General features: G+C 29.8%; 1 protein-coding gene across 2 annotated transcripts in view; it reads left to right on the top strand.

Moving 5' to 3' along the window:
- LOC109596277 (lachesin) overlaps positions 1-6793 on the top strand; it is a 68501-nt gene extending 61708 nt beyond the window's left edge. For both annotated transcript variants that reach the window (XM_020011785.2, XM_049965784.1), the window contains exons 7-10: positions 1999-2148; positions 4242-4319; positions 4588-4677; positions 5430-6793. In XM_020011785.2, the coding sequence (XP_019867344.2) occupies positions 1999-2148; positions 4242-4319; positions 4588-4677; positions 5430-5584 (473 nt within the window). In that variant the 3' untranslated portion in view covers positions 5585-6793. The remainder of the gene's footprint in view (positions 1-1998; positions 2149-4241; positions 4320-4587; positions 4678-5429) is intronic.
- Positions 6794-13588: the final 6795 nt, after the last annotated feature.

The raw sequence follows: 13588 nt of genomic DNA, 5'->3' as shown, positions 1-13588 counted from the left end.
TTCAGATATCGTGCGTCGGAACCATTCGCCGTCTAAACGATCCTCAGACGCTTAAATTATTCATTATGGTTTATTTCACGTTCCTGTAAATGTGTCTGTGTATGTGTGTTGCGCTTTAAAACGGCCGTACATTTACCGTAAAATCACTGCAAGCGGTTTCTGGATATTTAATTAATTCAGTAACATTTTAATACTTATTACAAAAATAGATTTATTATAATTTATTGAACAATAGGTAATGTTAAATAATCACAAATTGTTGAAATGACAATGAAATACTAGAAATTAAATATTTTCATTTGATAACAGAGTATTATAAATGCAAAATTTCGAATGAGTTGCTGTTTAGACTCCGATATTGCATAATTTTGTTAAGTATATACAATACAATTTGTATGAATAATAATTAAATATTTTTAATTAAAAAAACAAATTTATTGTAAATAGTTGTTAATTAAATTTAATATAGCAATACTTGCCTAAATAAACAATGGAGATCATATTTTAAATAAACACTACAATTTGAAAGGACTAAATAGGTTGATTTTAGCTATATGGGTATTTGCGGACTGGGTAGAGAAAAAAGGTTGATTACCTTAGTTTTTTATATTGTTTACTTTTATCTATGGTTTGTAAATATTTTTTTATTAAATATAGCCATGCTATATATCGTTTTAAAGAGCATTTTTTGCTATATCTGGCAGTATTACTTGTTTTCCTTTTAAGTATGCTCTCTAGTTTAGTTTGGACATGGATGAAAAGCAAATTCGCACGATTTTCTTGTTTCAATTCAAGCTAAGCCGAAGAGCTGCCGGGACAGCTCGTGACATCAACAAAGGGTTTGGCAAAGGGATCACTAGTGAACGTATGGCACAATGATGATTCGAAAAATTCTGCAGTGGTAATGAGAGAGAAGATGAAGAGGGTCGCTCATCTGATTTGAAGCAAATAAGGAGGTCAAAAAAGCTCGATAAATGGGTGCCGCATGAATAGAAAGTTAAACAAAAAAGTCGTCGTTTTGAGATGTCTTCTGCTCTTCGTCTGTGGAACAAGAACCACAAAAAGTGGAAACCCTACGGCAATCATAGAGGGTTGGACACAGACGAAGCCGAATCTGCACCAAAAGAAGATCATGGTGACAATTTGGTGGTCCGCAGCCGGTCTTATTCTTTTTTCCAGAAATGAAATTTTAATAATTAAAATAATGTAATTTAAACAATTTATAAAACTGAACTGAAAAATTAAAATTTTAAATTAAAAAAAATTGAGCTCAAAAAATTAAAATAATTCATTTATAATTTTAAAATAAACTTTAAAAAATAATATTAAGAAATAGATTTTATTCAGAATAACATTCTTTAACAGTATTTTTAAAGACAAATTAAAATATTTTCCACTTGACATACTATTTCAAAATTTTAAGATGTTTTTAAGATAAATAAATTAGAAGACAAAAAAAGTTTCAGTAAAAAGTTTTACCGTTTGTTAAAAAAAAAAATAAACAAAAAGTCATTACACTTTTTTGAAATCTTTTTAACAATAATTTATTTCTACAAAACTCAAACGGAAGAAACTTTCGAGTTTATCCTTCAAAGTGCATAAAATTAGAGTATTTATTCGATATATCTTGCAAAACTTCCGTTATAAACAAGAATATATGTTATCAATAAAGTTTACCTAAACGGCACCTAAATCAATGTAAAATACACAAGTTAAGAAGTTTCTGACATGAATTACCTTGTCTATCCCTGCATGTAATCTCTTATTAAAACTTAAGGATATATTACCGCCAACCACAAGTTGCAATTTTTATGATCGTCAATAATCTACTCGCGAGAAAACTCAAATAAACGATTTCACTGCATATTTTATTTCTTCGAGTTCGCTTATCCATGAATCATAAATTTCTAAACTTTCCAGAAATAAAGATATCAAAAACAAACTGCTCTTTTACCATATTTAACGTTTTTCTAAAGAAGTTTTTTTCTCATTTTACAGGAGCAAAGTACGAGCCGAGCATCGTGGACAACGCTTACAAAGTCCACATGAAGTTAACGATTAAAGTTATTACACCAGGTGATTACGGATCATACAAGTGTGTGTCGAAGAACTCCCTGGGGGAAACGGACGGCACCATAAAGCTCTATCGTAAGTACAGTTGTACATGTTCGAATCGACTGAAAAACAAGGTGTTGACAATGTGATACCAAAGTATCAATGTCATTCGGCTCTTTTAGTTCGGGTCTGGTGTTTTAGAAATCGTGGCCGAGCAATTAAAGTGGAGAATGACCGGTGGTTAGGGAGACCGACTGCTATCTGCCGCGCATTTTTAGTTTGCAAATGCGCCTATAAAAATCTCAACGACGCCGTTAGCGTGCGATGGTAATAGAATTTTTATGGCGAACTTAATTATGATTTTACTGCTTGGATACAGAATATTACATATTAATTTTAAGAAATCAACAGCCGAAACTAATCCACCCATTTTATCACAAAGTATCACGAATATTATGGAAAGGGGGGTCTCCTTAAAAGCACCTGGAACATTCTCAAAATCACATTAGATCAGGGCACAATACGTGAAACTCGCCATTGTTAAAAAACGATTCTTCATCTTCGACCGATCAATATTAACGAAATGTGACCAGGTTGATCTTTTATCAAACCGAAATCAGAACGGTGTGATTCACGGCTAAATGCGAATGTAAGAAGGCATTTTGTGTAGTTTCTGTCCATGACGTGCTGAAAAGGCGTAGCTGACAGCATATGAGTATGACAGACGATCTCACACTATCACAATACTACCCCCTGAATCGCATCCGATTTGTTGGAGTCGCTTTATCAGATTGATGGTACGGCAGTGGTGTATCAAAGGGAATAAAAAGGATAAAGGAAACTGCAATAGAGAAATGTATTAGAGGGAGTTTTTTACAAACACTCGCCGGGAATTGTCTTCGCTTCAAATTGTTCAAGTGGGGGTTATGTTGTGGTTGTTATCATATCGAGGAAGGATGTTAATATTTCTGGGGCGATAGTGATTTATTACTTACAATCATGATGAATAATCCATAAAAAAGAACTTGTGGTTAACGCTGTAGTGCTAAACTTTTTAATGTGTCGAAATTTAAAATATTTTCATCTTAAATATAAACAGCTAGTTTTTTTTCTCTTACGAAATTTAATTAAGAAGTGGTTTAATTATTAATAATACATGTATATGTTAATACTTATAGATAGGGTAACATTTCATCATTTTCTCAAAGGTCAAGAGTATTTTTTCAAAGAATATTTGGAAATCGGTGGTTTGGTCGTGGATGATTTATACCACGGCCAGCTCGTAGTCCCGATCTTAATCCTCCTGACTTTTCATTTTGGGGGTTTATGAAAAATGAAATACATGCTGAAGAAATTAAAAGTGAAGAGCAATTATGGAACAAAATTGTGGAGTCTGCTGATTAATCTGAATAAATAAAGATGTAAAAATATTGTTTATTTATATTTTTAATAAAAGCCTACTCAATTGATAAATAAAAACTTCAACATCCTGTAACTTGAAAAGAAAAAGCGATCGGACATTAGAATATAGGAACTCTTTTTATTAATATTTTGGGCCCCTAGCACGTCGTGCTCCGCATTGTAGTTTGTTCTATGTCACCCTGTATTATATTCCATACTCATATAAATAAAAAACTTTTGTTGTAATATCGTTCTTTTATAATGATTGGTTTTTATAAAAGTAAAACAAATAAATATCGCTTCCAGGTTCTCTGAGTCTCTCTCAAAATATGTTGCATCAAAATGATTCAACTGTTTTTAATTCCTGGTAGAGTTATGAATCTTAAACGAGGTGAACTGTCTAGAAAAATGTCAGACAAAATCGGTAAAAAAATAATTTCCATCTGTAAATTCTATCAATTTTTGAGTTCTGCTAACATTAAAGCTGAAATTCAGGACAAAGACCATTCGTTAATGAATCAAAGTTCCACGTGTTTAAAACTGATAGTAATATATTTATAAGATATCGTATAAATGAGAAGAAGAGGCGATAATATTGTGGTTACTTTTCTAGTCACAGTCCAATTCACTTCATAGAAAAAATTATGTATATAAGAAAATAAGTTTTGGAATCGCCTGGCTTAAACCACATCTAATTTTGTGAGAGGTGATGAACATTTCCAGGAGATTCAAACTCTTTAGAAAAATGTCGATGATGATATTTATTGAAGTTTTTTTTGTTACAGATATTCCAACACCATCTACGACTAAACCAACCACTACTACTACAACTCCCGCACCAACTAAGTCATCTCCATTCAAAGGTATATAAAGAAATAAAATTTTCTTTTTAAATTTTAATTCTCACAAAATTTTTTATCTATTATTAATACTATTATTATTATTATTAATACTATTGTTATTATTATTATTTATTGTTATTATTATTATTATTATTATTATTATTATTATTATTATTATTATTATTATTATTATTATTATTATTAGTATTATTATTAATTATTATTATTATACCAAACAATGAAGATAAATGTGGTGTATTCATAATGAGACGATTATCCTGTTTCACAGATACAGCAAAACAACGCGGTAGAATCAAAGATCATATCACTGACGTTAGCACCAATGAAATATTAGATCCAGAAGTAACGAAGGAAAGAGGTGATTATTGTAGATAGTGGAATTTATGCTTTTGCATGCGTAATGTCCTGTCATCATTAATGATTCATTATGCATGCGTTCAATGTTTCAACATTTTAACGTCATGATTAATGCAACTGTTGTTCAATTTCCTTTCAAATGAAAAAATTTAATCATGCAGCTTTGGAGTGGTTTTTCCATATAATATTTAACTGACAATATCTTTCATCAATCATTTATGAAACAACCAGTATTTGTTGCATTTTCGATTTTAATTGGTAAACATCAATTTATTTTTCTGCGGGAATAATTTTGCTGATGTGCAAAGTTAAAATATTAAATTTAATTCAGTTACCAATCATTTATTTCGAAACAACTAATAAACGTAATCGGCGTTGTATTTGTAACTTGATTTCTTTTTTAAATAAAAAAGTTAAATTTTTGCAAATCATAAGCAAATCCGATTAATATTGAAATAAATTTTCTGCATGCACATGTAGGATTCCAATAATCTTAAACCCTGTCAACTTAAGCCGAGACAAATCAATTCGAAATAAACGCAATGATGGAAATGCGCATTTAGCAAGTTAGATGTTGTTTTACAAATCTCCGTAGTTGTGCACAATTGAATGTCTAATGCAACTTTACAAGCCATCGATGTTCTTTTAGTAGTTTGTCTCTTTACTGCATACATTTTATTTTATTGCTCGACAATGCGCGAGCCAAACTAAATGCAAGGCACTATGCCAATTTAATTTCAATATTTTACACAGATTTACGCCTTAGAAGCAATCCGAGCGACACAAGTGCTGAACAAGTTGACAATTTAGATGACGACTTCATGTTTTCTCTATCATGTGTGAACAAGTACAGTTACGTTTATGTTTTATTGTCTTTACTTAACTTAGCCATTTATTGGCTTATGTAATTTGTTGATTTCCGTAGCGGTAGGTAAATAACAACCAATTTTATAGGGTACTTCAACAGTGCATAACTAGTCTTCAGTGAGTGGTTAGTTGGTAAACAATATTCCTACAAAATTAAACACTGAAGTTAATTTAAACCAAGATTTTGAATATTTTATTTTATTACTATTTTGGAAGTGTCCTGTAAAGTTATTGAAGAAATATTTTATTCTAGTGAAAAATATGTAATATGTGCCAGATTATGTTAAGCTCCACAAAAAAGACTTGATTTAATTTAAAACATTATTTTTAATAAGGTCTTATGTAAAATTGTACAAAATATTCCTATACATTTTTTACATAATAATTATTGTATATAATAATTAAGAATTTTGCAATAAATTGTTTATTACAGTATTAAACAGCCAAAAATTTTAGGCATTTAAAATTTCATCAAAAGATTCATACCGTTCATTAACTGAAACCTTTTTGAAATACTAATTTGTTGTGTTTTCCTTCATAATAAATATGTTCATAATTAAGTTTTATGTTTGTAGCGATGTAATTTAATATCATGGCAATATAAATATATTGCTAATTTGTATAGTTCATTTCATTGGCGTGTCTAAATGAAGTACCTAATGTAATATTCATATGAAACGAAAACTGACACAATCATTGTTACGATGATCAAAATTATAATCAGTCGGTGTTTTCGCTAATTTTGTAATTAGATTGATGAATATTGACTTGATTGTAATGTATTTATTATTAACGTGGGCCTGTGTTGCAATAATATTGTTGCTTAAATAGATCGAGTGAATTCGACATTCCGTAGTTTTAGATTCAAATTATAGAGTGTATAGAAAATATTAGATTAAAACTGTAATATACTTCCCGATGTGGTTATTTCACGATTAACCCATAAACTATTGTTTATTTTACATAAATAAGTTATAAAATTGTTTTATGTTAAACGCAGTATTTGTATTTAAATGTTTTATGATTTTATTGTACAGTAAAATTTAATATAATCGTTTCGATAAATGTTTATGTGTTATACAATATTTTAAAGTTAATCGTGTTATAACAAATCCATCTAGATTTATATACAGAAAAATGTGTACATTTTTGTAAAATAGGTAGGATTCGAATTGTATTCAATGTGTTATGATTTGTCGTATAAGTTACCTTAAGACTGAAAATATTATTTGTATCGAATGAATCCCTAAGTAAATAAATTACAAAATAAAATTATGAAATGTTTGGGTTTACTATCATTCACTGTCCTTTAGATTGATCTACAAATATGTAGATAAAAGCATAAAATAAACGGTAAGTAAGTTGTGGTCATTCTAAAAATACACCTAGTGTCTTTTAACGTGAATAATTTGAATTTTCTGAATAAAATAGATTTAAAAATATTTTCAATATGTTTTATTTTCTGCAGTAATATGAAATACAGCGGTCAATATATTAATTAAATGTATTTTACTTTTTATATTATATATTAAATAGACATTAAAATAAATCAAATTCAATGTCTTGAAAAATTTACAAAAATCCACTTTGGTTATTTGAACAAATTTTATTCAGTTCATTCTTAATTTTTCGGTTGCTTAGCACCGTATAATGCTTCCTTCAAAACTTTCTTCTAAAGGAAAAGATGATATCACTTTTATTACTGGTTTAAAAGCTCTGTTATTGCTGCATATTTGTTTAATTCAGAGGACTCGTATATATAAGACCATAACAGATCGATACGTTTCACAACCTTAAAATAATCACTTATTCGAAAGAAAGTCCATCTACTTCCTCGCCATAAAACAAACCCCTCGTTAGATCCATCCCCGAGAGTCGTACGTTGAATATGAGCCGAAACAAAACGCAATCCGTGCGGGTGATTTTACCGATAAAAGCAAGGACGCGTAAGAAGTGAATGTTCCCAGATTCTCCTATGGGAACAGTTACAGGTTCCTAGTGGCTGCCTATTAACCTTTTACTCACCCCCAAGTTATGATATTTTACAAAGCACCGCGCCTCATATAATGAAGGTGTTTACATGCGTATAGCTACATCCCAAACGAAAAGCCCGATAATTAGGCAACCGCACACATTCCGGGCAGAAGCACTTCATTATCGGGCGCACTGTTAACGGACTAACGAATGATATACCATTGTGGGGGGCTATTTAAAATTTTCTCATTATCGTTATTATGAGTTAAAGTTACATTATTTAAAATTTTCATCATCAACTGGAATACTAATTGTAGGTGTGCTGCGAATTCGAATTAGCATCTAGTTTATTGCTATAGTAAAAATGATAAGGCCTAAAATTACTGTGTATCTGTTATGCAAAATTTATTCTAAAATTTTATTTATGTGTTGCAACAAAGTACAACTGTTAACAGCATATAATATTAGTGTGTAATTTCAGTCTGGTTAAACTGTTTAAAACTATTATTAAGCAGTGTTCGCCAATTTGTTGTGTATGCCTTCAAGCTTATTGAGATTTTATATATGTTTAAAATATACAAACCGTGTTTAGTTTCTAACAAATTCTACTATATTATGGTATACTAATTTTAATAAAAAAATTACAATTGATACCACTAGAAATATTTTAAAGATATTTCTCATTGAATATATAATATTGAATACATTTGTGCTTCAAGTTATAAGACAAAAGTAAAATGAAATAGGTGTACAAAAAAACTTGTGCCTAACACATTTTTTTTACTAATTAACAACATTTCATTATCTCAGAAACATTGCCATATTTTCTTACCATGTCTCTTAAAGTGATGGTATCAGGGTAAACAATGAAGAAGAAAAAAGTCAACCTAATTTCAATTTGACTGAATAGAAGTCGATACATTTAGAATCAAAATAAACATTTTTCTCTGATTTATCATCTACATCTATCTTTTTTACATTGGCCGTTAGAATGACAAAAAATTGATATATTTTATTTTTATTTACAAAGTACTTTAAAAGCTTTTCAAAAGAATATTTTCCATTTTAAATTATCAGATAGATGCAGTGCCTGATAACAAACATCAAAATCCATAGAACAGTTAATAAAGAAATTGGGAATTCCCTCCAAAAATTTAGTGCCAAATATTTTATTGTCCAGTAAAACTTTTTATAGTAATTCTTAAGCTATTGTCAATTAATTTCATTCAATTTTAATTAACTACTTTTTATGTTAAAATTGTGACTATAAATGACTAAAAAAGTTCTAAAGCTAAAACAACTTTGCACAATAATTTTATACTGTATATATACTATAATAACGTGTAATTAATAATAAAACTAATTTTTTATATTAAAACTAAAAGAAAAGATAGGTAAAAAATAATTCTGAAGCTAAAACAACTTTGCACATTTTTGCAATAAATTTGTACACCTAAGACAATTAAATTTGTGAATTATAGCCGCTGACCGATTTAAATCTCCGCATTACACAATCTCGTGGAAAAATATGCTGCGTATTCAAAACCATGTGAAAAATCCATAAATTCTTATTGTTTGTTCGATTTTATAGCCGACAATTTTTGTTTAGTGAGCATCCCACATATCACTATTGAGACACTTTCCAGTCGGAAGTACAATATTACCATCAATAGCCATTTCCCGGAGCGTCAACGTTTGTTCCTGCGAGGCTATAGCATTTAATTTTCAGAAATAATGGTCGACTGAACATCGAGCGTCCATATCGATTTCCACCTTTTTGATTATAAGTATTGTTCGAGGCACTATTCGTGCCATTAAAATTGTACACTTCGGTATTTTAGTTGGATTCTTGTATTGACACGAACAATATTAAATTATTTATGACGGACAAAACCAACTGTTCCGCCAAACTGCACTAAAAAATGTCCGCTGTAGCACAATGTGTATTTAATTTATACAAAAACTATATCAGTTGAAAATGCACTCTACTGTAGCTATTTACCTATACTTGTTTAATATTGATTATACAATGTTACAAATGGGAAACAATGAATCAGCGCACGACAAATGCATTTAAAATACTTTCAGTAAATACAGAAAATGGTCGAAATTAGGTTTGTTAAAATTTTCCGCTGTTAGGCATTGTTTCAATAATTGCGTTTATTTATAAAATAAAGTGTATTTTGAGTTGATAACAAAAAATATTGTCATCAGACACTTAACGAAGTGAAACTAGGTAAGTTAAGAAATATGGGTAGCGTGTACATGCCATTTGACAAGATCATAAGCGTTAAATCACATCTGCGCCTTTCTTAGTTAGTGTAAGTTAACGCTAAATCTTGGAAGCGGAGTAATGAAATTCCCTACGAAATTAGATGTGTTTGATAGTAAACTCGTGTAGGGGTTGCGGTGCATTAGTTTATAGAGACTTGACAAAATTGACTGAGTGGGAAGTGACCTCCAGTGCCACATCCGCCCGACATTAGCTTATCTTATTCTGTCGCGATTCGAATGGCACTAAGTGATGTCAGCTGCTAAATGAGAAATGTTCTCTGATTTCGTACTCACTTTGTGGTCCTTTCTGGTTCACTGGACCAGATATCGGGATGTGCAATTAAAAGTGTTACACACTCGAACGTGAAATTACTCATCGCGAAATGAATTTTGATAGCTTCGCAGGGTTCATTAGATAGCTCCCAGTCAGTTATAATGTTCTCATTTATTAGTTCTCCGTATATATAAACACACACACAACCAGTTTCTACCGCAATATTAATTACCACATAGTTTGACTTTAAATTAGCTAAAATTACATGCACATTGTGTTTCACCTATATGGCATAAACACACAACCAAATTATTCGTGTCAATAGAAAACTAATTGCATGATTTTGATTTATATCAGAATCTCTTAGAGATCTAACAATCTAATTAATATAACGCTCCCTACACCCCAAACACCAAACTCGTTACCCTTCAGGGGCAACGGCATTGCGTGACATAGTCACAATGTGTTTCTCGCGTGATTTGATTTGATTTCGAAGAATGGGATTGGAAATTCATCTCTAACTTAGCGTTGAAGTTAATTCAGCAGGCGCCACACCACGTTTTCCTTTTTGAGCTGTTAAACTAACAATTTCGATTGTGTGCACAAACTGTTTAATTTATTGTTACATAATAATTGTGTGCCATTACAAATATTTTATAAAGATTCACACTAAATTAAAAGTCGCCTCTTAAAATCTCAAATTGAATTATTATGATGAAATACATAATTGTCTGTCCAATTAACTAAAAAAAATATATTTAAACATTAGGTCACGAATTAATTTAAATGTGCCTACCTGTAAAAATGATGTGCCATCGAATAAAACCCCACAAATCTTGTACTCAACATTGTGATGCAAAGTCTGTAATAAAAACAGATTCCTCTTAATGTCCAAACCGTCTCGCAATGGAAAAGGATTTAGATTTAAAATTTTAGCGGATCTTTTGCTCTGAAATAATAAAATAAATACATTAGACAAAATAAAATATATGTAACCTATAAACTTACACTGCTTGAAGTCTGCCAGCAAACATACAACATATAAGAAAACTCCGCCATAGTAACCGCACTCCAAAACACCCCGTTAACAATCGTGAATTTATCTTTTTCCTCAGCAAATGTATGAAGTGCGTCCAATAAAAGGTTCAGGTTTCTCAGTATCATTAACAAAACGTATACTGAAAAGGATGAATTGAGTAACTTCGATAAGTTCACCAGGTCAAAATGTGCTATCGATATTTTCCTTAATATATTAACGGGAGTGTCAGAGTTGTAACGTAGATATCCTGAATTTTGTTTAGATATAAAACGTCCTTTCTTTATGAAATCTCTCATGGAATCGTTAATTAGGGAGAATTTTTGATGTAAAATCAAATTGAGGCCACAATATTCCGCATGAATTAATGAGGTAATTGTATATGCTAGGCTGTATACACCAAAGTAAACTGCACACTGTTTCAAACTGTAGTTGTTGAGAAGTAAACATATAATATTGTTAGTAATTATTGCTACAATTGCCAGCATGCATTTTATAAATATGGACATTTGAATCTTCCTGAAAATTACTACAATTAATCCTATTAGGCAATGTTAATGTAAAAATTACCTGTAACAAAACGTAAATCCCATTTTCAAAAGTTTCTCGTCTAAATTAATTAAGTCGTTGCACATCAAAGCTAGTTTGTATCTGTGTGTGAAACCATTTAAAATAATTAATATAATCAAGACGACCTGGGTCATTCTTAAACCCATATTTGTCAAACCTTTATTTGTAGTCAAATTACTATTAACCATATACAAATAGGTACCAAATGTAATGAGACTTAACATGGTGACACCATAACGAATCATACGAATTAAAGGTATGGGTTCAAATTTACTTTTTTCTTCTGAATATTGTATTGGAAAGGTACAAAATTGTCGAAAAAACTTCAAAAATCGAAGTAAATGCAAAAAATCGTACTTCATAGACATTCCGACTGTTAACTGACGACAGTTCTAAATAATATTTTGAAAGACCCAACCAGAGAATGGTTTCTGTAAGTGTATTATTCAATTATCATTAGAGAAACCAGTCGTATTTATTATAACCAATTTTGTAACCAATTGGACAATAGACCATTATTTAATATGAAATAGAATATTCGTAGTTATTTATATCCAAATCACTTTCACCTCTAATTCTGTGTGTTGACAAGTGCAAACTAAATATAATTATTTTAAAGCTTAAATTAAAGTTGATCTCTCAAATCAGTTCAAACTGTAATATGGCAAGGAAGAATGTCATAATTCTTCCTATTAATTTCAAGTTAATAAAACAATAAAACTTTAAGTAATTTGTATACTTATCAAAAAGTGTTTGTTTTAATTCAATATTTCTGTGCTGGTAAAAGCAAACTGACTTTTTTCTGCAAATTTTAATAATTATTATTTTATTAATTATCTTGTAACTTAAATTGAGGTTGACTTCTCAAAAGCTCAGATTATATTATGGTAACGAAAAATGCTACAGATCTTCCATTAACTACAATTTAAATAAAATATTTTTAATGAATGTATATTTGTCTGTTTCTAATTATAGACCTCCAAAAATATGTACCACTTACTTCAGTTCCTCAAATATTAAATTAAACATTATTATACATTTTGCATCAATTAAATCAATAAAGAAATAATTCAAGAAATTATATTAATAATTAATGTCTGTCACTGAATATTAACTTCTATTGATTATTTCTGTTGATCGTTTAGCCTAAAATTCACAAATATACATACAGTAGTATAAAAAATATACTATTGTGATAAAGCTCCGAAATAAAATAATAAAAGTTTCTTTTACTTTTGCAAACATATGAAAAGAAACAAATAAGAAATATTTACGTCAAGGTGTCGAATATTTCTTAATATGTTATAGGGATTTTCCTATTTGTAACATAAATATCTACTGTTATGACAACGAAATTACTCTTCGTTACAAAATCTGCCACCGAATCACTGGCAAAATAATTAATTAATTAATTAATTTCTATTCAAGATTGGTAAGTGCAAAACTACTGTGACTTTTTTTCTGTGAATTTTAATAATTATTATTTTATTAATTCATTATCTCGTAGCTTAAGTTAAGGTTGATATCTCAGAAGCTCAAACTGTATTATGATAACGAAAAATGTCATAGTTCTTCCCATTAACTGCAATTTAAATAACAAATTTTGAATAAAAATACATTTGTTTATAATAACAGACCTCCAAAAATGACGTACCACTGACTTCAATTCCGCAAATATTAAATTGAACATTGTAATGCAACGTTTGCATTAAATAAAGATTCCTCTGAAATCAATTAATAATACAAGTAATTAAATAAATAATTATGTCTTACCTTTACTTCCCAAACTTCACCCACTGAATATTTACTTTCATTGATTATTTCAGCTGATCGTTTAGCCTGAAATTCGTTATTACACCTTCCAACCAATAAAATAAATACTACTTACACTTGTCACCGTCTTAGCACTAACATATA

The sequence above is a fragment of the Aethina tumida genome, chromosome 3, assembly GCF_024364675.1.
Source record: "Aethina tumida isolate Nest 87 chromosome 3, icAetTumi1.1, whole genome shotgun sequence".
Classification (NCBI taxonomy): Eukaryota; Metazoa; Arthropoda; class Insecta; order Coleoptera; family Nitidulidae; genus Aethina; species Aethina tumida.
Note: the sequence above shows the minus strand (reverse complement) of the source record. Positions and strands in the feature narration are given on the sequence as shown.